The sequence below is a fragment of the Topomyia yanbarensis genome, chromosome 3 (genome assembly GCF_030247195.1).
Source record: "Topomyia yanbarensis strain Yona2022 chromosome 3, ASM3024719v1, whole genome shotgun sequence".
NCBI classification, from domain to species: Eukaryota; Metazoa; Arthropoda; class Insecta; order Diptera; family Culicidae; genus Topomyia; species Topomyia yanbarensis.
In genome coordinates, this window is record NC_080672.1 from 35,882,787 (window position 1) to 35,903,663 (window position 20,877).

The 20,877-nt window shown below is 40.4% G+C and overlaps 4 protein-coding genes across 9 annotated transcripts; 3 read left to right on the plus strand and 1 right to left on the minus strand.

The window, feature by feature from the left end:
- Positions 1–3,836: 3,836 nt before the first annotated feature.
- LOC131690476 (ER membrane protein complex subunit 10) lies at positions 3,837–4,890 on the plus strand. 3 transcript variants are annotated; one of them, XM_058976277.1, is made up of 5 exons: positions 3,837–3,883; positions 3,938–4,003; positions 4,056–4,322; positions 4,387–4,677; positions 4,734–4,890. In XM_058976277.1, exons 2-5 carry the CDS (start codon positions 3,950–3,952, stop codon positions 4,803–4,805), a joined length of 684 nt encoding a protein of 227 aa, XP_058832260.1. In that variant the 5' UTR covers positions 3,837–3,883; positions 3,938–3,949; the 3' UTR covers positions 4,806–4,890. The 3 variants fall into 3 exon arrangements, with proteins under 3 accessions (XP_058832260.1, XP_058832261.1, XP_058832259.1); XM_058976278.1 differs by having other exon boundaries at positions 3,848–3,883; positions 4,059–4,322; XM_058976276.1 differs by having other exon boundaries at positions 3,875–4,003.
- LOC131690472 (large ribosomal subunit protein mL64) lies at positions 4,821–5,910 on the minus strand. The gene is made up of 3 exons (XM_058976269.1): positions 5,854–5,910; positions 5,429–5,796; positions 4,821–5,367 (listed from the first exon to the last, which is right to left on the minus strand). The coding sequence occupies exons 2-3, from the start codon at positions 5,790–5,792 to the stop codon at positions 4,901–4,903; spliced, it is 831 nt and encodes a 276-aa protein (XP_058832252.1). The 5' UTR covers positions 5,793–5,796; positions 5,854–5,910; the 3' UTR covers positions 4,821–4,900.
- A 374-nt stretch (positions 5,911–6,284) lies between these two features.
- On the plus strand, positions 6,285–8,545 carry LOC131690471 (transmembrane protein 272-like). Of its 2 annotated transcripts, XM_058976267.1 has the most exons (4): positions 6,290–6,497; positions 6,556–6,738; positions 7,147–7,492; positions 7,547–8,545. In XM_058976267.1, exons 2-4 carry the CDS (start codon positions 6,643–6,645, stop codon positions 7,990–7,992), a joined length of 888 nt encoding a protein of 295 aa, XP_058832250.1. In that variant the 5' UTR covers positions 6,290–6,497; positions 6,556–6,642; the 3' UTR covers positions 7,993–8,545. The 2 variants fall into 2 exon arrangements, with proteins under 2 accessions (XP_058832251.1, XP_058832250.1); XM_058976268.1 differs by having other exon boundaries at positions 6,285–6,738; positions 7,152–7,492.
- Positions 8,546–16,152: 7,607 nt separating this feature from the next.
- On the plus strand, positions 16,153–19,310 carry LOC131690475 (transmembrane protein 272-like). 3 transcript variants are annotated; one of them, XR_009305585.1, is made up of 4 exons: positions 16,153–16,463; positions 16,522–16,952; positions 17,008–18,329; positions 18,384–19,310. XR_009305585.1 is itself a non-coding variant. In XM_058976274.1 (3 exons), exons 2-3 carry the CDS (start codon positions 16,733–16,735, stop codon positions 17,478–17,480), a joined length of 693 nt encoding a protein of 230 aa, XP_058832257.1. In that variant the 5' UTR covers positions 16,153–16,463; positions 16,522–16,732; the 3' UTR covers positions 17,481–19,310. The 3 variants fall into 3 exon arrangements, 1 of the variants encoding a protein (XP_058832257.1); XR_009305584.1 differs by having other exon boundaries at positions 17,008–18,323; XM_058976274.1 differs by having other exon boundaries at positions 17,008–19,310.
- The last annotated feature ends 1,567 nt before the right edge of the window (positions 19,311–20,877 follow it).

The following is a 20,877-nucleotide window of genomic DNA, read 5'->3' on the forward strand; positions in this document are numbered from 1 at the left end:
GCAGTCATGTACGAATGTAACTCACTAACTCGTCCGGGCCAAATCACGAGTTTTCCACCCCGCAGAGGACTACTATGAGCTTTTCTTCTTCCTCTGGAGAAAAAGTGCTTTTCCGCTGGATGAAATTCTCGGTCGATTCCATCATATCGCGCGCCGCAACCCAAAGCTGATAGCAGTCGTTTGATAACAAATTCCGGTCCAGGCATTCCCACTTCACCAGCAACCACTAAGTGACGGAACCGAACCGAAAGAAAGCGGTCGAACGACACAAAAGCCCGAATTTTAGTAGCTCAAATGCGCGGAACAATCGACGCACCTTTTCCGATGGCGGCCATCCTCTTTCTATATTTTCTCACGTTTTTCCCTCCTTTTTGACGTTGTTTTTCCTACGTCCGGTCTTCGTTGGCAGACAAATTTTGACTTGTCAAGCGAGTGTTTTTATTTGCACACCTTTTCTGTCGAGTATGCCATGTACGCTTATAACAATTACCTTAATGAACCATAATTTAATTTTATAATTCAATTCAATATGCACATTATTGTCTAAACCATTATGTGCAAACATAACAATATAAACTAGAACAAACTTTCCTGAAAAACCTGTGCAAACATTTGAATGAATATACGCTGAAAATCACCTTCGCATGCATGCACCACCATTGAGATATCTGACGTTTAAAATACGCACACTGAGATCTCGCATTTTTATACTACCGTCCTCCCCTTAAGCCCAAAAGCGATTTGTTTTCCTCCCAATTTTTCGTGTAAACGATTTGTTTTCTTCCCAATTCAACCATCAAAACGGTAAAATACCACCGCAGCTGGATAAGTCAATTATATTTATCCAAGTTTGCACGCAACGCTCGTATTGGCGATTCTACCACAGACTAACAAACATAACACTCAAAAACAAAGCTTCGCCCACTTTAACGGTCATTTAAAATATATTTGTAGTTGGGACTGTGGCCACATTTGAAATTATGGCGCCACTGACATGAACAAGCTTATGGGGGATAGACCACTAGTGAAAAATTATTCCCAAACCTGAGGGGTAACTCTCCTGTAAATGAGTGTTTGGGAACGTGAAGCTAGTGTTCTGGGAAAATTGTCGGATCGATGTTTTCTGCAGGAATTCCCTCATAGTGTTATGTTTGTTAGTCTGTGATTCTACGTTGAAACCGTTCACAGATTGCGCTAGAAGCAAAGTGTTGCTGATTTGATTCTGTTCTGTGCATATATTTTCTGTAAACATTGGTAAAAAAAAAACTTTTAAACACCAAATCACCGAGCAATTTGTTGATAATTGTTTATGAAAATGAAGGAAAACCATCATTTTATAAAATGATGAGTAAACCTCTTGCGAAAGGGTGCAAAACATAGTGGTTTCTAATATTATTCGCAGAGCTATATGTGTGCTGTTCCGAAATGTAATTTGTTGAGCACCGTAGCCGCCGCAACATCATTCGCCTCATCAGAAACCGACACTAACTTGTTGTCGGAATAGATTAGCGCAGGCTTGACGCAAATCCCTTAAAACTAAAACACACTTTGTGTTTCAATCGAACGACTGATCAAACGTGATGTCCCGTTCGAGCAGAAGTTCTGTTTATGCCGATGTTTCTGATGAGGCAAAGCCGAAACGCAACTGAGTATGAAATAAGGATTTGTGCCCTCCAGTGCAAAGACTGGTTTTACCAACAAATTTTCACCCTAGTGAGAAATTTTGGTTTTTACCAAATTTTCCTCCTTAGGGTGAAATATAGCATAATAAATTTTATTGCCAGGATTATTAAAAGATTCGAAAATAGAGTATGCAGGGTAACATCAAATTTGTCGGAATTCGAGCAAAATAGGATTGATATTTGATAAATTTGTTGTAATGTTTTCGATTTTTTTAGTAATACTCGATTTGATAGAAAATTGTTTAAATTTTCTTAAATTAAATCGAACGGAATATAAAAATTATTTTGAAGCGACGTTCCCCTCGACGCCTTTGCCTAATACAATTCGTTTCAGCCAACAGAAATCGTCTAGGGGAAAATCAATCTAGACTTTGGACTAAAATAAATTAAAGAATATTTTTGTTCCCGAAATAATCCCGACTAGTTTTAGCTAATCTTGTTAACTTTTGCTGTTCTCGAATAATCTCATCTAGTTGGTTTTTAGATAGCAGGTGCCACTTCAAATATTTTGATGCCAAAATATCTCACTAAACTATTTTAATCTCGGTAAAACTTTTGGTAGGGGACGGACTCAAACCAAGTTTAGAGTGATTTCCTTCTAGGAAATCGTCCTTTATTCGCATTCGCGTTCGCATTCGTAAATCGCATTAAAATTTGGTTCTTCGGGACAATTTGCCTAGGCGAAAAGAATTAAACGTCAAAATGTTAGGCTGTTCGCAATGCTATGATGTATTCTGGTTATCACTGGAAATTAGCAAAATTAGCGAAAAAACAAGATAGCGACCAGATTGCGAAACCGCCATTTTTAAGATTTAACCTTTTCAATTCCGCAAAACAATTCATTAAATGGGTACCAAAAAATAGTAACGAATAATTTCCGATTTTCGCTGAACAGGTAGTGAAGGGGTGAATAAATCCATGAACTGTCAATTCATGGCCGTCCGATACCTGACCAACAGGGCCTACACTCAGAAAAAAGTAAACGTTATGCCTATTGATTTTACACATAGATTTTTGCAATTAACGGAGGCATATAGACACTATTTGCTGGCACATAAACCTAATGTGTGTATTTACAAGAAATATTAATCTTACATTCACATTCCATAACTATTAGGCACATAAAACCCCATTCTATAACAATATGCACATATAACTTATGTGTGTGCATACATAGTTTATACAGTTGACACATAGAAGGTATGTGTGCGCGTGATAACAATAGCATTTCTTCTTCATATGAATTTTAAGCGGTTTGAAGCAAATAGAATTAACGTTTGGATTTTTTTCAGTGTATATATTGCTAGATGTTTGTTCTAAACTGGGCGGATGGAGCTAACAGGGTATATTTTCAATTCTTTCGTTATTTTGAATTGATTCCGTCGCATGCTAATCTTCGGTGAAAAGCACAATAAATTTGTTTAAAAATGACAAGCCGTCGGATAATTTGTATCTGTCAAAATACATCTAGAACACGCTGTTCCCAATGCGATGATTTAGCTACCTGTTCTAAATGGTTTTTATTTGATTTTGTTATTGTATGTCATTTATGTGACACGTATTGTTTTTTCTGCTGTCATACTAATGAAATTTAGAACAGTGTGCTATTCGTGTTTCAAATTGTGGGAAATTTTAAACAGAATTGTCGAGCTGTTTTAAATCTGATCCAAAAAAGTGCTCGAAGAATATAACTGCATTTCAGCATTGCGATCGATCTGTTTTAGTTGGTGATGTAAAATAGAACAATCCATATAGAATACATCAGCGTTGCGATAACAGCCTTATGGAGTTTTTCATTGAAAAACTCCGGGCGGTGGATTGCACTGGTGTTGCACTTTCTAGCAGAAGAGCAGGCCACTATACGTGTTTCATTCCCACTTCTGCTAGAAAGTGCAAAACCAGTGCAATCCACAGCCCCAGTGTTTTTCAATGAAAAACATTATTGCGTTTTTGTTTTTACCTTGTGCTACACCGGCGTAGTGCGAAAAAAGAGATAGAGTTTGAATGAGTGTAGCACCGGTGTAGTGCACATCAAAAAACGAAGACTCCATTAGTCTGCCTTTTTTAATCGGGCTTCATGTGAAATATTTCTAAACGTACTATATGCATGAAAGCGACATTAAAACGATATAAACGCACGACTGACATGAAACTGTCATCGAAAGATCAGAAATAATAATAATAATAAGGAACGAGGAATAGTGAGTGAATGTAATCAATATTTTTTACTTTAAAGCTAGATTCTTTTTTCGCAGCTTGAATTAAAAATGAGACGACTAGTCATAGGATTTTTGTGCAATTTAATGCTGCTAATAAATGCGGTAAGTCTTTTTTCATAAACTACAAAACAGTGCTTTAAACAGATTCTCACAGCAGTCACATCTCGAATACGACGGCTGGCTGAACATAGAACTTTATCACGCGCTCGATATCCACGAGCCGCAAAAGTTTACTCTTCGCGGAAATGTAACTATCACCAGCTTGAACACGGGAGCGGCAACTGTTTCGCAGGAATCCTTGTCCGCCCACGAACGCAATCAACTGCGCCAGCTGGCTGAGGAGAATCGCTTATACCGTTTGGAGGCTCATGTCGTTGGGGAAGATGGCTCGCGGTCCAAGTTCTTGACTTCATCGAAGGCGGTAATTAAACGATACTTATAGCAAAACAAATCCAAGACAAAAATTTTATTACTTCCCTATGTAGTGTGCTTTGGCCAAATCACAACTGACGGATGTGCTCTGGGTTTCACTTGATCAGACTGGTTCGGTAATCGGCATTACCCAGTCGGTTAATCATGGAAATTTTGGTGATTGCCGAGATTTAACCAATCGGGACATCGATGTGCTGGATGAGTTCAATACTGATGTGTACGTGAAACCGATCGAAAATGCACCGGTTCCTGATACAGCCAGCTTCATTCAAAAGTTGGAGAGGGAACGAGAAGCCCGAGAACGCGGGGAGACCAAAGATAATCGGGGATTGTTTGCGAAATACGTAAGTTGTGGTTATTCGAGTGTTTGGTCAGATTTCATTAACATTTTTTTTTCTAGTGGATGTACATTGTTCCGGTTGTGATTCTGGTTCTTATTTCGGGAGCAACCAATCCGGAAGCGCAACGTTGAACCAAACAAATATCATTACTACTGTAATCTAATTTATTGATAGGAAATTGGCATCCGTTAAATAAATTACTGACTTGGGAACCAATGCTAAAATTTTACTTGCTAGCTACTAATTCATCTTTCGTATCCTCGTCCTGCAGTTCCGCTGTACGTTTCTTCAATTTTTCCAGCATCTTAACTTCCTTCTCCTTTCGCTTAGCTTCCTTGACCTTTTTGCGATCTTCCTTCTCCTTCTGCGCCAGCATCTCTTGGAAGCGTTCATCTTTAGGATCAACTTTGAATCCGAAGTGGCGTCGTACCTCTTCCACCAGTCTATCTTTACGCTGTTTAGCTGCTAGTGCGTCGGCCTCCTTTTTAGCGATACGTGCATTCAAATCCGCAGTCCACTGGTCCAACTTTTCCATTTTCTTAGCAATATCTGCTTCCCGGGTTCTAATGCGGGCAACCTGTTCCTCTTTTGCTTTCCGATTGGCAGTCATCATTTCCTGTAAGGAGTAAGGAAATGCGACCCTCTCGTACTCAGCTTTCTCGTGGGCTTCAAGCTTTGTCGGAAAAACGATTCCTGCGCATTGAAATCAAACGTAGATACTTTGTGAGATATCTTAAGCATAATCAATACTCACGTGGATCTACTTTGCTGCTCTCAATGCCGTATCTGCCCAACATCATTCGCTTGTATTTCACCGTATCATGTATCCAGGACTGTGACTCCTCGTAAGGAAGCTGGCCGTGTAACATGTTTCTGTGCTGCGGTAGCAGACGTGACTTATTTCGAATCTTTTCAATATAAGCTTCTCGCTCGGCTTGCAGATTCTCATCATCCACGAAAACTACCGGTTGTTCCTCCTCCGTAGGTTCTTCTGGTGCAATCTCCGACGAGCTGCTAGTTGTTGGCGTTGCGTAAAACCGGATGAATGACTGTCGAAAGCAAGCAAGAACAGATTGCTGGTAGTACCGGAAAGGGGTGAGTAGCAATTGCGAGGACATTTCACTGTTGGTTCAAAAAGAAAATTTGGAATTTTAATTCTTCGATCAATCGCAAAATAACCTCGTTGATGAACTAGTCGTTCTTGTTTTGTTTTGATGGCGTTTGACAGTCTTGAAGGCTAACTTCGCACACGAATTGAAATATTTCCTGATCGTTTTCCCAGTAAGTCCAACCGGAAATTTTCTGAGATGCAGCTCTATTTTTCGAGCACTTTTTTGGAACAGATGTACACGCAGAAAATTAAGCATATTTAAACCAAAAATATGTGTTATTGAATCCTATCTCAAACTTATTGGTCTCAATTTTTTTTTCATTGCAACAACAATATCTTTTTGCTTTCAATAAAAACATTATCAATTACAGTAATTTTGTTTTAATTTCAATAAAATGTAGTTATATTATGTATAGTCTTCGATCCAACGCTGTACATTCGTATAACCGTGACATTTTTTAAACTGGCCAGAAAAAAGCCCACCACCCACATCACATTGCTGAACACCCCTGAATCCTAATGTATCGATTTTCCGTCAATTTTGTTTTTGGGTTTTTTGTTATTATTCATCGAATTTTTGTTAACATTCAAATTTGAAAGCTGTGCAGTTATCCAAAAAAAAGCGAACATGACATCATCGTGAGATACGGCAGTGCCATTTATTTTCGCGATAGAAAAAGAAACTCGAACGGTCCACGGAACAAAAACAACGGTATTTGTGCGGTATTTTCCGGTACGTCACTCTTTCTATTGGATGTTCCCCCCATCAGATCGCATCGTTGCGTAGCTAGGTCAGTGGTACAGAAGCAGATCACAATCCGAAATCCTTAACTTCCGGCTGCCGAATGAAAACCTAAATGGCGACAAGCACAAACGGCAACATCAGCAACAGTAACGACGAAGACGTAAGCGGCGAGACTATCGTCAACTATCACGATATTTACGTTCAACAGGTAAGTGAGACCGCCCTTTGTTTGGCTGTGTATTTGCTTTGATTTTTAGCGTTACGATAGGTGAAAGATCAATTAGTAGGACCGATCGGTCTGTCTTCGAACGGCACGCAGTAGGAGATATTGGTTTTGCGTTTAATTAATTGATACTCGTTCGCTGCTGGTGGTGTTAGTCTATCACTCGTGGCGTTCTACTGACTGGATCGCGTTTTGACCTTGAAAGATTTCGAGTGATCTTGTTTCTCAGGCGTGTGCTTAATTAGATGGTTAAATGAAATAGTTTGTCGTTTTCATTTTGAAATCGCGTTCCAATTATTACAACAGTGATTAAGCTTGCTGCGTGTTCCAAAGCCTCCTCGAGGACCTAAGTATCGAATGATGGTTCGATTTTTCTCATCTCAAATGTTTCAGAGCAGTAGCAACGACAGCGAACTAGATAGGATAGAACCAATGAGTACAAATACGTCAGCTCCACCGTCCTACAACCAACTTCCAACAGTAGTAGCAATCAATAGTAGTAGCGGTAGAGATTTAACGACTACAGGTCGCATTGGCACCAGTAATGTGATCCTAATCCATGGCAGTAACGCGGGTGGAAACCGCCGAGGAGATCCGCCTACCTATGAGGAAGCCATCAATCCTGATGCCCCACCTCCAACCTACGACTCACTATTCGGGCGAGTTCGTGAAGCGCACAAATCATCTACCGGAATGATGGATTTCTTGAAGAATGTTGTGATATTACTACTAGGGACTTGTAAGTACGGATAGAATATTCGCTTGTACAGCATCTTAACCATGTTTATTTCAGTGGGTTGCACAATCATTCTTGGCATCACAATCGTCATTCCGGTGTGCATGATCGTATTCGGTGCGATATATCTGTACGACTGTCCCCAAAACGAATACATTCCGGTATTTTTGCTAGTCGGTGGTGGGTTCAGTGTACTCAAGCAATTGCTGCATCTATCGACGCGGATTCGTAATCGAGAAGATCAAGAACTGGAACGATTGAGGCAATCGCCAACGCAGACCCTCATTAACTGCTTTATGCTCGGATGGTTTATTATCGGATCTTTTTGGATCTATAGAATTTACGAACCAAACTACGATCCGGCCTTGGGCAAATATTGTAATAAGTCACTCTATTTGTTTACGTTTTGGTTAATTACTTCCGTTTACATGACGCTAGGCGTTATCACCATTGTTCTGTGTGGAGTGAGCATCATTAGCATTGCCATTCACAGACGGACATAACAGTTGAATGTGCTGTTTGAAGTTTGAACTGGAACTTTCAGGATTAGTATTGTACTATATGAACAGGATGAGCGCCAGTCGCGGATAGGTCTATAGCTGTATGTGTGAGATGTTGGGGTTTGATTTTGTGCGGCTGTTGTATGTGTGTATGAATAAATGCTTTGATCTGATTTAAAGCTGTAGAAAAAACGGCACAACTTATTGCTATAAAGCAAAATTTATAATGGTAAAACGATACCAAATATTAATCCAGATACAGAGAATTGTATCGTTACTTTTCACTTTTACGAAAAGCTAAAATCGTTTGGCTACAATGTGCCATATTTAAATACCTACTGTACGACTTTTTCGATTAGAAATTTTCTATCAATTCTCCGACCAAAAGCTTCTCAAGAAAGCTCTCTGATGTAAGAATACAAATTTTTCTATGCGAGCGATGGTTTTTGACTTATCTTTAAGCTTAAACTTGATCACGTCATGCTTTAATCGTAAATCCAGTATAGGTAGGTCATGTACTATAATAGTTGACGATGTAATTTAATCAGTTATTTACCAAACCTCAATAAATTTATCTAAAAAAATATCCAGTTGTTTTTCGTTGTGGGTGAATGGAGAACAGTGAGTCATGTTATGTAAGGTATGCAAGCTAGGCTCGATGGAACTATCCAAGTCGGTCTTGGATCACATACGTTTGGAGCAACATCAGATGTTTAAAGCTGTTTTCAATCCCTATTTGGTAGTTTTCACTTCGCCACCTGCGTTACGGCTTGATAAGGCCAAACTGGTCTCGAAGGGGGTCAATTAGGATTGTCTGACGTATTTTTGATAGTTACATCATCAGCGCGTCTACATTAGAATCCGCAGACAGCCTTTGTTGATTTGAAGATTGAGCAATATTTATGAAGTGACTCTCTTCAGATAGTTGATATTCATGCCAGTAGAGCTTCTTGAGCGTCTCATATACGAGCTCCGTAGGAAATTGAGGATGATTCGAAGAAAGAGATCTCTTCTATGAGACGGTCTACCGACGGCGTCAAAATGCCTGAGGATATGGGCAGCGGTAAGCGAGTTTTACAAGAGGGATTGAGACACCCACTTACTACCACCGAAATGAAATCTGTAAGTAGCACTAACACGCATCTAATTTCAGGAACTGTACGGGATGATGCTGGGCCTATGGCTTTCGACTGGCATGGCCCATTCTCATTGGTTTGAAGTCTCATTGGTTGGAACGTGTGTGCTCCTACTTGCAAGTGGATATATCAATTCGCTTGGGTGGGGGACACGTGGATCCTGCTAGTTATCGACGCTGTTGACCTTGGGTATGAGAATAGTTCAGGAAGGAGTGTAGGACTGACACCTAAGAGATAGAGCACAGTTGTAGGAAAAAGTATTCGCGAGTAAGGACTAACACTGCTAGTATTTTTACCACGTCCATTAAAAGTCAATAGATAAACTTTGGACCTAAGAGACAAAAAGGAGATAAAGAAGAGACAGAAGCGAATTCAATGAGAAATTCTCCACTATGACGTAAACACCAATGCGATGGTAGGATATAATTTTCTATATAATTGGACAGACTTGATGACAATCACATTACTCGCTCTCTGCAACAAACTTGTTCCAAATAGTTGATATGTATGTATGAATTTAAGTTCGTATTTATGAATGTGTGCCTGTATGTAAGGATGTGGGTAGGAGCAATGTATCCCTGAGCAACATGGAAGGACAGCCTTTAAGCCGCCATCATACTCATGGGAAGCCGGGTTCGCGGCCATAGGCACTGCACATACTGACAAGTGCAACAGGTGAGATGGTAGGTGCATATGTTGCAGAAATAGGTTGTTGAGACCTATTGCACAGTGACAAAATCTCCACTGGCAGTGCTGCTTCTCTATTAGCTTCGGTTCAGTTGCAGGGGGCGGCCGAAGTAGCTCGAGACAAGTTAGGATCTTGTAACCAAACAAAACTTCAGATGGAGATTTGCCTTCAGGAGCCGAACGGTTAGGTGTGCTTCTATAAGCGAACAAGAAAGTATCCAGTGCATCAGTTAATTGATTCTCTGCCTTCTCAGATTTTCTTGACAACCCTTTTGATGGTGTCTACAAAACGCTCAGCTTGATCGTTGGATTGTGGATGAAAGGGGGCTGTTGTGACGTGCTCGATGACGTTGTTAGCGTAAAACTCAGTAAAATCCGCGCTCGTAAATTGGGTGCCGTTGTCGGACACGAGTTAGTTATTTTTTTTTATTTGGGCTTTAACTATGAGGTCAGTCCCCATTAGAAAGGAAAAGGTATGTTACATTGCATTAACAAGTGTATATCATTTAGTTATTGCCTGTGTCGTATTGTAAAATTAAAGTTGACTGTACCCAAATCGTGTTCCAAAATTGCCCCAAAACACATATGGTTCTTAGAAGGAGGTAAAAAGAGGTGCACTCACCTTAATGATGTTAGCCGTCGTCATCATGTGACCCCGGGAATTGATTGAGAGCTGCCTATTCCAGACCACCGTCACTGGTTTATTTATCCTAAGCAAATTAGTCATTCCTCACAAATACACAGCGCTCTTCCGCGACTAGATGGTTCGCCGACACAACATATTCGATCCGACAAATTTCACAATAACCGCTCTGTTGTCGTAAATGAATCTGCTGCTTTGCCGTTGCATTGGTAGTGGTGGTTGTTTTCCCACCGTTTTCCACCCGCGCTGTGGTTGCTTTCCCGGGCAGTCTGAACAATTGAGATCTGTAATGCTGTCTTCTTTGCAGATCCGGATCCGCTGTACAGGTTTCGATCGCCTTGTTCGGAAACTTGATCTCGTACTCAGTGGACCAAACCGGTTCACCTCAGGATTTGGCAGGCCGCACCGGACTCTGGCTGTTGCGATCGAACCGAAATGTCGTGGTGATTGTTGCTACTACGAGTATTGCCGACTTGGGAAGAGCCGGACTGCACGGACTTTCCTCTCGGGACCGGTCCGACGTCGCCGAGGGATGATTATTGGATGCTCCCGAATAGTTGTTGCCGTTTTGATCTTGATTTTACTAGCGAACTCGTTGGAACATAGCATCCGGACGGCTGCGTGGTTTGCTCTTATATTCACTGCCGGCGTTGACCCTTGCGGCACTATTATACTCACGCCTCGTGACGATGGGGATGTTTTATTTATCTCCTGCCTATGATGGTACGGATGCGAGAGTGGTGTCATCGGTGTTAACGGTATCGTAGGTGTTCCCGGCGACTGCTGATAACTCGACAGGCCTCCTTTTGAACCGTCCGTAGGATCAGCCCCCGTTTGCTCGTACTCGCACTCTTTTTGATTGAACGCTAACCTCTCTCTTGACTTTTTTTCCACGTTTTTTCCTTTTTTCTCCCTTTTTGACGTTTTTGCCTACGTCCGGGTTTTGTTGCCAGACAAATTTGGTTTTTGTCAAGCGCGTGTTTTACTTGCACTCCTTCTTCTGTCGGGTATGCCGTGCACGCTTATCATAATTACCTCAATGAACCATAATTTAATTTTATAATTTAATTCGATATGCACATTATCTTAACCATTATGTGCAAACATAACAGTATCTTGTTCGGTGCAGATGTGAGTTGTAAGACCCGCAGTGTTTCATACTTCTTTCGCATTGGTTGCAGTTCGATGGGCCGATGCTCGGTATAGTAGGGAAACGAGAGTCAATGGCATACCAAGTCGGGAAAAAAACCACACATGATGCTATTGATAGCCTTAGAGGTAATTCTTCGGATTTGAACAACCTCCGGCCACTTGGAGTACGAATCCACTGCGATGAGGCAGGAGCGGATCCAGAAAAAACATTTCGAGAGGGGTCTGAAATTTTTATTTTAGAATGTACATTGTACAATACGTTATACGTCAAAACCTCATTTAATGAAAATCAGCTTTGGTGGTCAAATTTGTTTTTAAATGATTTTAAGTTTGAAAGTAATATAAAATTTAAGATAATTTAAAATTTCTAAATAAGTTAAAAATTTCCAGAGGGGTCCGGACCCCCTGGATCCGCCACTGCGATGAGGTAATATTCGGCTTCAATGGGACCGGCAAAATCTACGAGAACAAGCTGCCATGGGCCAGATGCTTTCTGCCATGGTACAGAAGCAGCGTAAGGAGGGGACCTGGAAACGGAGGCGCAATGCTGACCTTCACGTAACCAATGATATCATCGTCTATGGAGGGCCAGTAGATATAGCTTCTGGCGATTGCTTTCATCCACTGCATCCCCAGATGTCCATGATGAAGCTGGTCCAAGCACCGTTTTCGATACTGTGATGGAATAACGAGTCGTTCAGCAAACAGAATACACCCATTGACCACAGTAAGTAACTTCTCCCTGGAGTGGAATCGCCTAAGCTCCGGATCGACGGCTTTTGATGAAGGCCAACAGTCTCGTATGTACCGGAAGACTTTGCGAAGCAGTGGATCTTGGGTACTCTGTGCTACGACTGTAAAACTGAGAGGCAACGTTATCGCTGCAGTTGAAACCTGGAGAATCCAGCCAGCGACAATCGTTTTTTCTCTTGTTTAGTGCTAATCCATGATGTCAGAAGTAGTGCGCTGTATAGCGCATCACTACAAATACTGCGCACTACTTCCGACGTGATTCCATTGTTTAGAATCAGAGAAAATACGATTGTCACTGGTTGGATTTTCCAGTTTTCAACTGCAACCAGAATATATTAACGGTATCTGCGGCTACTGACCTTACATATTTTTCGAGGATAATGCTCGCAATGACGTAATCCTGTTCTGGCGTAACGTGCTAGTTGATTAGACGAGACAACTCGTCAGCGTTGCCAAACTTGTCGGTTGGCACGTACTCGATGTAGAAATCGTTCAACAGCAGGTTGAGGGCGAAACGTCGCAACCTGTTTGCCGTATACATCGGTATACCCTTTTTAGAACCGAAAATTAGAAGCAGTGGAGCGTGATCGGTTTGCAGACTCCTACTTCCTACTCCTCTCCTACCGAAAATCACTTGGTTACTGCAAAGATGATTGCTAAATCTTCGCGATTGGGCTAGCTGTAGTTTTGTTCCGCTTTCGTGAGTGCTCTGGAAGCATGCTGAACAGCCTTGATGGACCCATCGGGGAATTTGTGACTGATTGTTGCTCCGAGACCAACGGAGAAAACTTTTCTCTTTCATAAACTGTTAACATCCATTCTCGGTGAGCTACGGTTTGTTCGGAATTTTCTCTCAAAGTGAGTATTGACAGCATGCTTATTGGCCGTTTACAAAAAACACGCAAGAAATCTTCATACCTGCTGTACCAAGCCGCAAACGTGACGCTATATTCAGCGTCGCAGCGAAATTACATCACGTGGCCTGCCAGGGAGTCAAGAATTTGCTCTGGGTTGGGTGGTACTTGTACATGGATGGATGAAACTGCACTCCGGAAAAATGCTTGCTGCCGCTGGAGAAACTGTGCCATTAGCTACTGGTACTGAAGTTGCTGTTGCTGCATCAGGTGCATGAACTGCACCGATCATTATCATGTGGAATTCAACCATTCTCCATGCTTATTCTCCGTATTTCGCGCGAGGGTGACGGAATTTTGACGTTACTATTCGTTAATCGAAAATTTCACCAACTATCCGCTAATATACTCGTCGCCACTGTTGTACCATGTGAGCGTGGCAGGTCAGGAGTCTTCTTCGACAAATAAAAAGACGCATAAAACATTTTTTTTTGCTAAACGGATTGAACTCGTTGACTGACTGGTTAAACAGTGGTTTCCGCTTATGGCGGCATCTCAAAGTGACAGCAAGACTATCACTAGAGCTAAGAGAAGAGAAGACAATCGCGTGGCCAATTTGATCCAGTCCTAACCTCAATATTGAACCAGCTTCTGATTGGTCGTTTTGCCAGTTCATAATATTTTCAACCGGGATGAAAAACAGTGCTGCTGAATTTATTTTGGCTACTTTTCATACCCATGAACATTTCATGCAAATTGAATAAATACCCTGAATGACGATATAACTACGTGTAAAGTTAAGAGAGACACAAATAAACATAAAATTCAATTTTTATGTTTATTTGTTTGTTTATATTTATTAATGTATGTTTGTTTATATTTATTAATTTTTCAAGCTAGTATTGTGAATTTTTGACAGAGCTTGATATTTGAGGTACAAATATTTTCAGCAATTGTGAAAAACTTGCAAATGGAATCTGGCAACGATGGATGCTTGTTGTCTTTGGAATTACGACAGGGCCTGGTAGATAAAATTAAGAAGAGCAAGAAGCCTGTTGTCGTCTCTTCTCTTAGCACTAGGGAGCCTAGCGCAGACAGTGGTGGATGGCAGCGCAGAGTTGCCATCGCTTAAGTTTAGTTGTCTCCAACACTTTCATCGCACTGAGCCTTATATCTGTCTTAAATGTTAATCTGCTTCGTTTGTTAGAATCCGGTGGTTCAGTTGTCGATGATACGATTATTCGTGGAGAATGATTCGATTATCCGGGTGTTTCTAAAAAAATCAACTTTCAACTAAAATGTCTGATTGTAGTGCTAATCCGATCATTGCAGTCTATAGAACTTCTTTCGGGAGATGGGAAGTCTAAGGTTAACCTCCTTTCACATTTGGGTAAGCTTAAATAAACCTATGTATGGGATATTCCGCGTACACACAGAAAAAATATTGGTAAAAGTAATGCTGATTTCGGTTTTAGATCAGAGTCGCCCTAGGTTCGCTCTAATATTTACAAAATCCATATAAAAGTGACAGCTCAGGGCGAACCTAGAGCGACTCGATTCTAAAAACGAAATCAGCATAAGAGTGTTCCGCTCTTAGCAAAAAACAACCAACGCCAACTATTAGGTTGAAGGTAAAACTTTTAAATTAATCAAAAATAATAATCAAAGTAAAAGTTTTCCTTTTAAGCAAATGAAGAATAGTACTCAAAACAAAAGTTTTATTTTTAAACTAAGAGTATGCGTTGGTTGTTTTTTGCTAAGAGTGAAAAACTCTTATTTTTGCCAACATTTTTTTTCTGTGTGTAAAGTGATAAAAATAACCAAAACCCTAAATCGACCTTCACAGCTTGCAACGATTTGTGAAGAAAATGCTCATCTGGAGCTATTACATATTGCTTGTGTCACTGAAAACTGGATTCTAACTGCACTGCGCACTTACTATTCTTCCATTAAATTCTTCTCATAGACTGGTTAGTTCAACTGGTCTGTCTATGAAAGAACCATCTCTATCACTTGAAATACATGTGTTTTGACAGCTCGCAGTTTTAAGATCACTCGCACTTTGAAAGTACGGAGTCCAGATTGGTGGGAAGTGCGCAATAATAACCCAAATTATTGTTAAAAATACTGTTTTTCTTCTGATGTTATCTCTAGTACTGTTTATACTAGAATCAATCATTTTTACATGCATGTACAATAATGATTTTTTTCAATTTTGAGTCATCCAGGCAAATTCAGACATTTTGAAAAATTTACAAATTTTCTAAACAATCAGTTAAAGTTACCTGGGACCGGACTTGCGGATAGAAAAAATGAGTATCAAATTGATCCAGCTCTGAAACGACACTTTGAACCAGTGTGAGCCAGAATGTGAGCAATATGCGAACCAGAATGACAGCGTATATGAGCGGGGTTGGAAACGAAGGTTGGAAAGCGTTACCAACGGCGTCACGCTACCGACGTCAAAAATGGCGCTCATGTATCGCCACTGATCAAAAATACAACGGCACCCATGCCTTTGTACACATTTTTTGGATTTGTTCAATAAAAATAAAATTCAGCAATGAAATTAATGTATGGATCGAAGGCTAAAAAGTACCTATTTAAATACAAAAAATGTTGCGATGTGCATTTTTTTTAAATTTGAACACCATAACCTGTTAGTCCAACTTTGAATCAGGTCAAGGAAGGTAACTTGATAAAAATTATCTGTAAAATAGTTTAAAGGATTATCAACTATGATTCTACTTTGCACACGCGTGCGACTCCCGGAAGAGTAAATATCTCATGTGCAATTTCGGTTTCTTTATTTTTAAAATTTTGTCCGGTTACTATATGAAGTGGATTCACTGTGCGTCGTTCAGGGTCGCGTGATTCATCAACTGATCGTTTTCCCCTCAAAATATCAATGTTTTGATTGCTTATTTTGATCCAAAAAATGTTGGTCAAAAACCAACAGTATTAAGTTTGAGTTTGTAATTTAATAGCGCGATGGTAGATTAACATGGTTTTGTGTTACATTTCACGGAATGCTGTTTTGCAGTTTCACGTGTTACGGTATCATCGTTCAAAATTTACAACTGGACTATTAGTTAAAGAAGCAAGAAGAGAGCGTTTCAAATCGAGTTTCACACAGCAATAACAAATACCAGCTGCATACTAGACGGCTGCTTGGAATGGACATAGCTAGTAATATTCGAATGAATCGCCAATCTAGTGCTATTATAAAAATGGATATAAACTAAAAAGGTTCTAAACCGAACACAAACAATCGTTACAAATTCTAATGATCAGAGTTGTTTCTTAGGTGGTATCTCACAAAATAATGCATTTGCATTAGTAGGTAGTGCACACAGATGCAGTCTGTTAAGAACGTTGAGTAAACCATTGGCCAGAATCGGACCTGCCTTTGTCACTAGATAGAAATAATAGAATCCATGAGTACAAATTCAAATTCTTCAGCCTTACACTATCTGCTATAGGCAACTGATAGGGCTATTAATTGGAAAGGACTGGCGATGGCTAGGATCACGGAAGTGAGCGACGTAATCACAGACTACGGTAGCAGTTCGGACGAAACTCCTCGGAGGGATCCGCCTACTTACGAGGAAGTAGTGGGCTCAGAAGCACCGCCGCCACCATATGAATCATTGTTCGGGCGAGTTCGTGAGGTGCACAAGTCTTCCACCGGTATGTGGGATTTCATGAAAAACGTCGGAACACTGTTGATGGGGACATGTAAGTTTTGGATATTGCTTTTGCTTTGATTTGGTAATCAGTAGTTCTCTTTCAGTGGGCTGCACATTTATACTTGGCATAACCATAGTAGTTCCGCTGTCGATGATCGCCCTAGGTTTAATTTATTTGCGCGATTGTCCCCAAAGCAAATATATTTCACTTTTCCTGGTGGTCGGTGGTGGTTTCGGCGTAGTCAAACAGATGCTGCATTTATCGACGCGGGTCCGTACTCGCATAGAAGACCAAGAACTCGAAAGATTGAGACAATCGCCAACGCAAACCATGATCAATTGCTTCATGTTTGCCTGGTTCATCATTGGATCATTCTGGGTGTATGGAATTTACGAGCCAAATTACGATCCGGCAAAGGGGGAGTACTGCAATAAGACACTATACTTGTTCACATTCTGGTTGCTTACGTCGGTTTATATAGCCCTGGGTATCGTCACTGTAGTTCTGTGCGGAGTCAGCCTTGTGGGAATTTCACTTGGTTTCGCGTCCTTTGGTCAGGACGGGCGACTCCCGTAGGATTCCGAGGGAAACGTTTGAGAGCAAAATCAACAAGTTATTCGCATATGCTTCGCGAATGCATCGCTTTTATATACGGTTTTTGTGATTTCTTGATGTTTTTCGACTAAGTACAGAGTTGGCACGGTATCCCCGCTGTGAGGCACTTGAACAGTGACGTCATATTAAGTGCCAAGTACTGGACAGCATAAATATCGAACGAGAAGAATTCAACTTGGGCTAGTGTCCATTAGAAAAAATGCTTGCAATGATTCCAATGTCTCGATTAGAACGTATCCCTACTGAAGAGGCAAATCTCATATAGTAGAGCGTCAGGAGCAATCAACAAGGATGGTAGAATTTGCGACGAAGATTTCTTTGGACCTTGTGAACTTTTATGAGATAGCTGCAATGAGTACCGATCCAAAAAATTCCGTCCCTACCGAAACTGTCGCCAGAAGTTAAGGTTGCACAGAGAAAGCGCAAAATTCGCAAACGAAAAAAGCAGTTTTTTTCCACACCGTATGTCAGATCTTCATAAAAATCAATCAACGTATGTAGAATATTGTTACAGTACTGCTGATTGATTTTTATGAAGATCTGACATACGGTGTGGAAAAAAACTGCTTTTTTCGTTTGCGAATTTTGCGCTTTCTCTGTGCAACCTTAACGCTAGTATTATTGAAGGTGATAGAAGCGTAGACGTTGGCAATATAATTATCGTTCTGACATACAACTGTAGCGGATATATTTAGACTAATTCTTCTAACTATGGTGCGGCAGTCAACAGCAAGGATACATCACCGAATGGAATGTTTCGATAAGTGCACTAATCATCGAATAAAACAATGTGCCTGCTAACATGTCAGTGTAATAGATTCAACTGAAAGTATTCAATGTACGTGTTAATTCTTTTCTCAATAGGTTTACCAATGATCACCAAACAAATTCCGATATTTTCACCAGTCGGCGTATGTTACTATACAGTTACTACAGCAGTCCACACAACTTCATAGTCTCGGTGTTTAGTTCATGATTGGCTGGTTGATTGGGATTGAGTATACTCAGCGTATTCAGTAAAAGCTGCAGAACTTCGATCCACCGGAATGTCCCTACTGTATCAAGCCACTGCATTTGCTCTCGTTCTTGATAATTATAGCACAGGACATTAAAATAGCGGCCATGTGTGTGATAGGCATCGCCGGATTCGGCACAGGCGTAAAGTTGTCCGGGTGAGGTGCGCCTCTAAAGAAGTACAAAACTTGATATTTGAGCCGCTAAGCCGTAAACTTTTTATATTATATACAATAAATGCATGCAATTCGATCGCACGCTAACTAGTAAGCTAAAGCACAAATGCAACAACGTCTAAAGTAGCTTTTATACATATACATATTATAACTTGAATTACTTTAAATGTTAAACAAGTAGTTATTATAAAATTAATACTTATTGATATTTTTCCACTCGTAACAAAATACCAAAGACCAACGGCGTACTAAAAAAAACTCCATAGAACTGCATTTTATACTTAGATTACAGATTTTTTTTTCTGGAAAATACTAGTCAACTTATGCAGATTGCTAATTTACACAAATTTATTGTTTGTTTACTATTTTAAGAACTATATTTGATACATTTACATAATGACATCATCGGTTGCACTGCACCACTCAGGGTGGTGTTTCACTCATTCAAATTTGGCTGTTATAAGTGTATTTCTTTCGTACACTACTCCGGTTTAGCACCATGTAAAATCGAAAATGTTACAAGTATTTCAATGTTGTACTACGGCCCGCCTCTTGGGTATTATGAGATAAATAAAAGCATACAGAAAAAAAACTATCAGTTGCTTTATTACCAAGTACGTTGCCTTTTATCAAAATTGTTTGAAATATAACAGATAGGTTATATTTCAAACAATTTTGCAAACCTTTGCAGGTTTATCAGCCTTCCGATGTCAGCATGTTTGTATACTTGGTACTATTGAACACATTCCAACATAGCACTTAATAAACTGCTTCCTTCAAAGGCCATGTATTATTACCGTACAGAGCAACAGGGAGTACCAGCGAGTTGTATAGAGCAAATTTTGTGCAGGGGTGTAGGTTGCGGTGCTTTAGCTGACTTCTGACTGTGCAAACCATAGAAAAACTCATTCGTAGCTCCAAGGTGCCGTTTCATGTATATGAATTCGTCGTCAGTCCTGTCCTGTGCGCCATCGATTTTCAGCTCGGAACCAATACGGTTCGGATTGACTCGGTCAGCTACCATGTACCATGCCTCTTTTTTAAAAGGTACAAATGTCTCTTCCACTGCTTTGCGATCGACGTCAATGATGTAGATGTCATCTGCGAAATTTTGAATGCGTGTATTTTTTAAATCTTTCAATCGACTTTTTTAAGGGTGATGCAAAGGAAATAATTGATTTTATAAAAATGAAGGATTTTGTAGGTAACTGTACTGATCAATTTTCTTATCTCCTTATGCATGATGAATATCCCGGAACTTTGCAAGCTAAAAACAGCAAAAAAGCAACAATTCGGCCGAAATTGCCTACAAACAACAAAGGGCTTTAAAACGCTGCATATGCAACTGGGAACGGCTATCGCCAATTTTGAAATAATCTAACCTTTGGCTGTGGTGACCATATCAGGCTAGTAAAAACCTAGTATAGTCGAAGACGGTCAGTCGATCACGGAGCACTTCTTTGGATTTACACACGTGCGGTTCTTACTGTACCGCACCTCAGCGACGATTTCAAGCTGTTGTTGGAGAAATCTGATGTAATCTTTAATTGAGCGGATGAGACAAAATATTTAAAAATCGTCTGTAAAGGGCCACCGAGGATTCCCCCGCACCAAATACATGCCATTGAAGTAAAATAGAAACATCAACGGCCCCAAGTAACCTCTCTGGGCTATTCCTGACGCAAAAGTAAATGTCTGACAATCTACGATGAAAACCATTACCTCTGACCCTGTGAGCGAGGATCGAAACAACTGCAAACATTACTGTTACTTTCAAATTTCTCCGTTTTAGTATTTATTATTGTTTATTTTCTGTCGGCGTCTGTCCACGGTACGTACCAAACACTGACGCCAGAGAGGTGTCTTAACCATCTGGACCTTAGATATCGGCCCATTAATACATGGATCGAGACTAGCGGCTTTACTTCCTCTCCGATGGAAGACAGATTTTTCACCTCAGAAAATCTCAACAACCTCGGCTGAGATTGAACCCATACCCACTGTGGTGGGTGGCGGTCACGCTTATCGCTTCACCATTGTTTTAGTAATTGTCATAGTGTGAATGGCAGGTTGGATGGATGTAAGAAATATTAGATTGATCGCGATGTTACGTAGAATGTCTGACATGGCAGGTTAGTCGCTGAAGTGGCTCCATAATCATCAGCTCG

Excerpts from the sequence above, each read along its gene's own strand:
- LOC131690475 (XM_058976274.1), top strand. The coding sequence starts at position 16,733 with ATGGCTAGGATCACGGAAGTGAGCGACGTAATCACAGACTACGGTAGC. Across the intron at positions 16,953-17,007 it reads AACACTGTTGATGGGGACAT|TGGGCTGCACATTTATACTT; the intron begins GTAAGTTTTGGA and ends GTTCTCTTTCAG.
- LOC131690471 (XM_058976267.1), top strand. The coding sequence starts at position 6,643 with ATGGCGACAAGCACAAACGGCAACATCAGCAACAGTAACGACGAAGAC. Across the intron at positions 6,739-7,146 it reads ACGATATTTACGTTCAACAG|AGCAGTAGCAACGACAGCGA; the intron begins GTAAGTGAGACC and ends CAAATGTTTCAG. Across the intron at positions 7,493-7,546 it reads GATATTACTACTAGGGACTT|TGGGTTGCACAATCATTCTT; the intron begins GTAAGTACGGAT and ends TGTTTATTTCAG.
- LOC131690472 (XM_058976269.1), bottom strand. The coding sequence starts at position 5,792 with ATGTCCTCGCAATTGCTACTCACCCCTTTCCGGTACTACCAGCAATCT. Across the intron at positions 5,368-5,428 it reads GAGCAGCAAAGTAGATCCAC|GAATCGTTTTTCCGACAAAG; the intron begins GTGAGTATTGAT and ends TTCAATGCGCAG.
- LOC131690476 (XM_058976277.1), top strand. The coding sequence starts at position 3,950 with ATGAGACGACTAGTCATAGGATTTTTGTGCAATTTAATGCTGCTAATA. Across the intron at positions 4,004-4,055 it reads TAATGCTGCTAATAAATGCG|CAGTCACATCTCGAATACGA; the intron begins GTAAGTCTTTTT and ends AGATTCTCACAG. Across the intron at positions 4,678-4,733 it reads GGGGATTGTTTGCGAAATAC|TGGATGTACATTGTTCCGGT; the intron begins GTAAGTTGTGGT and ends TTTTTTTTCTAG.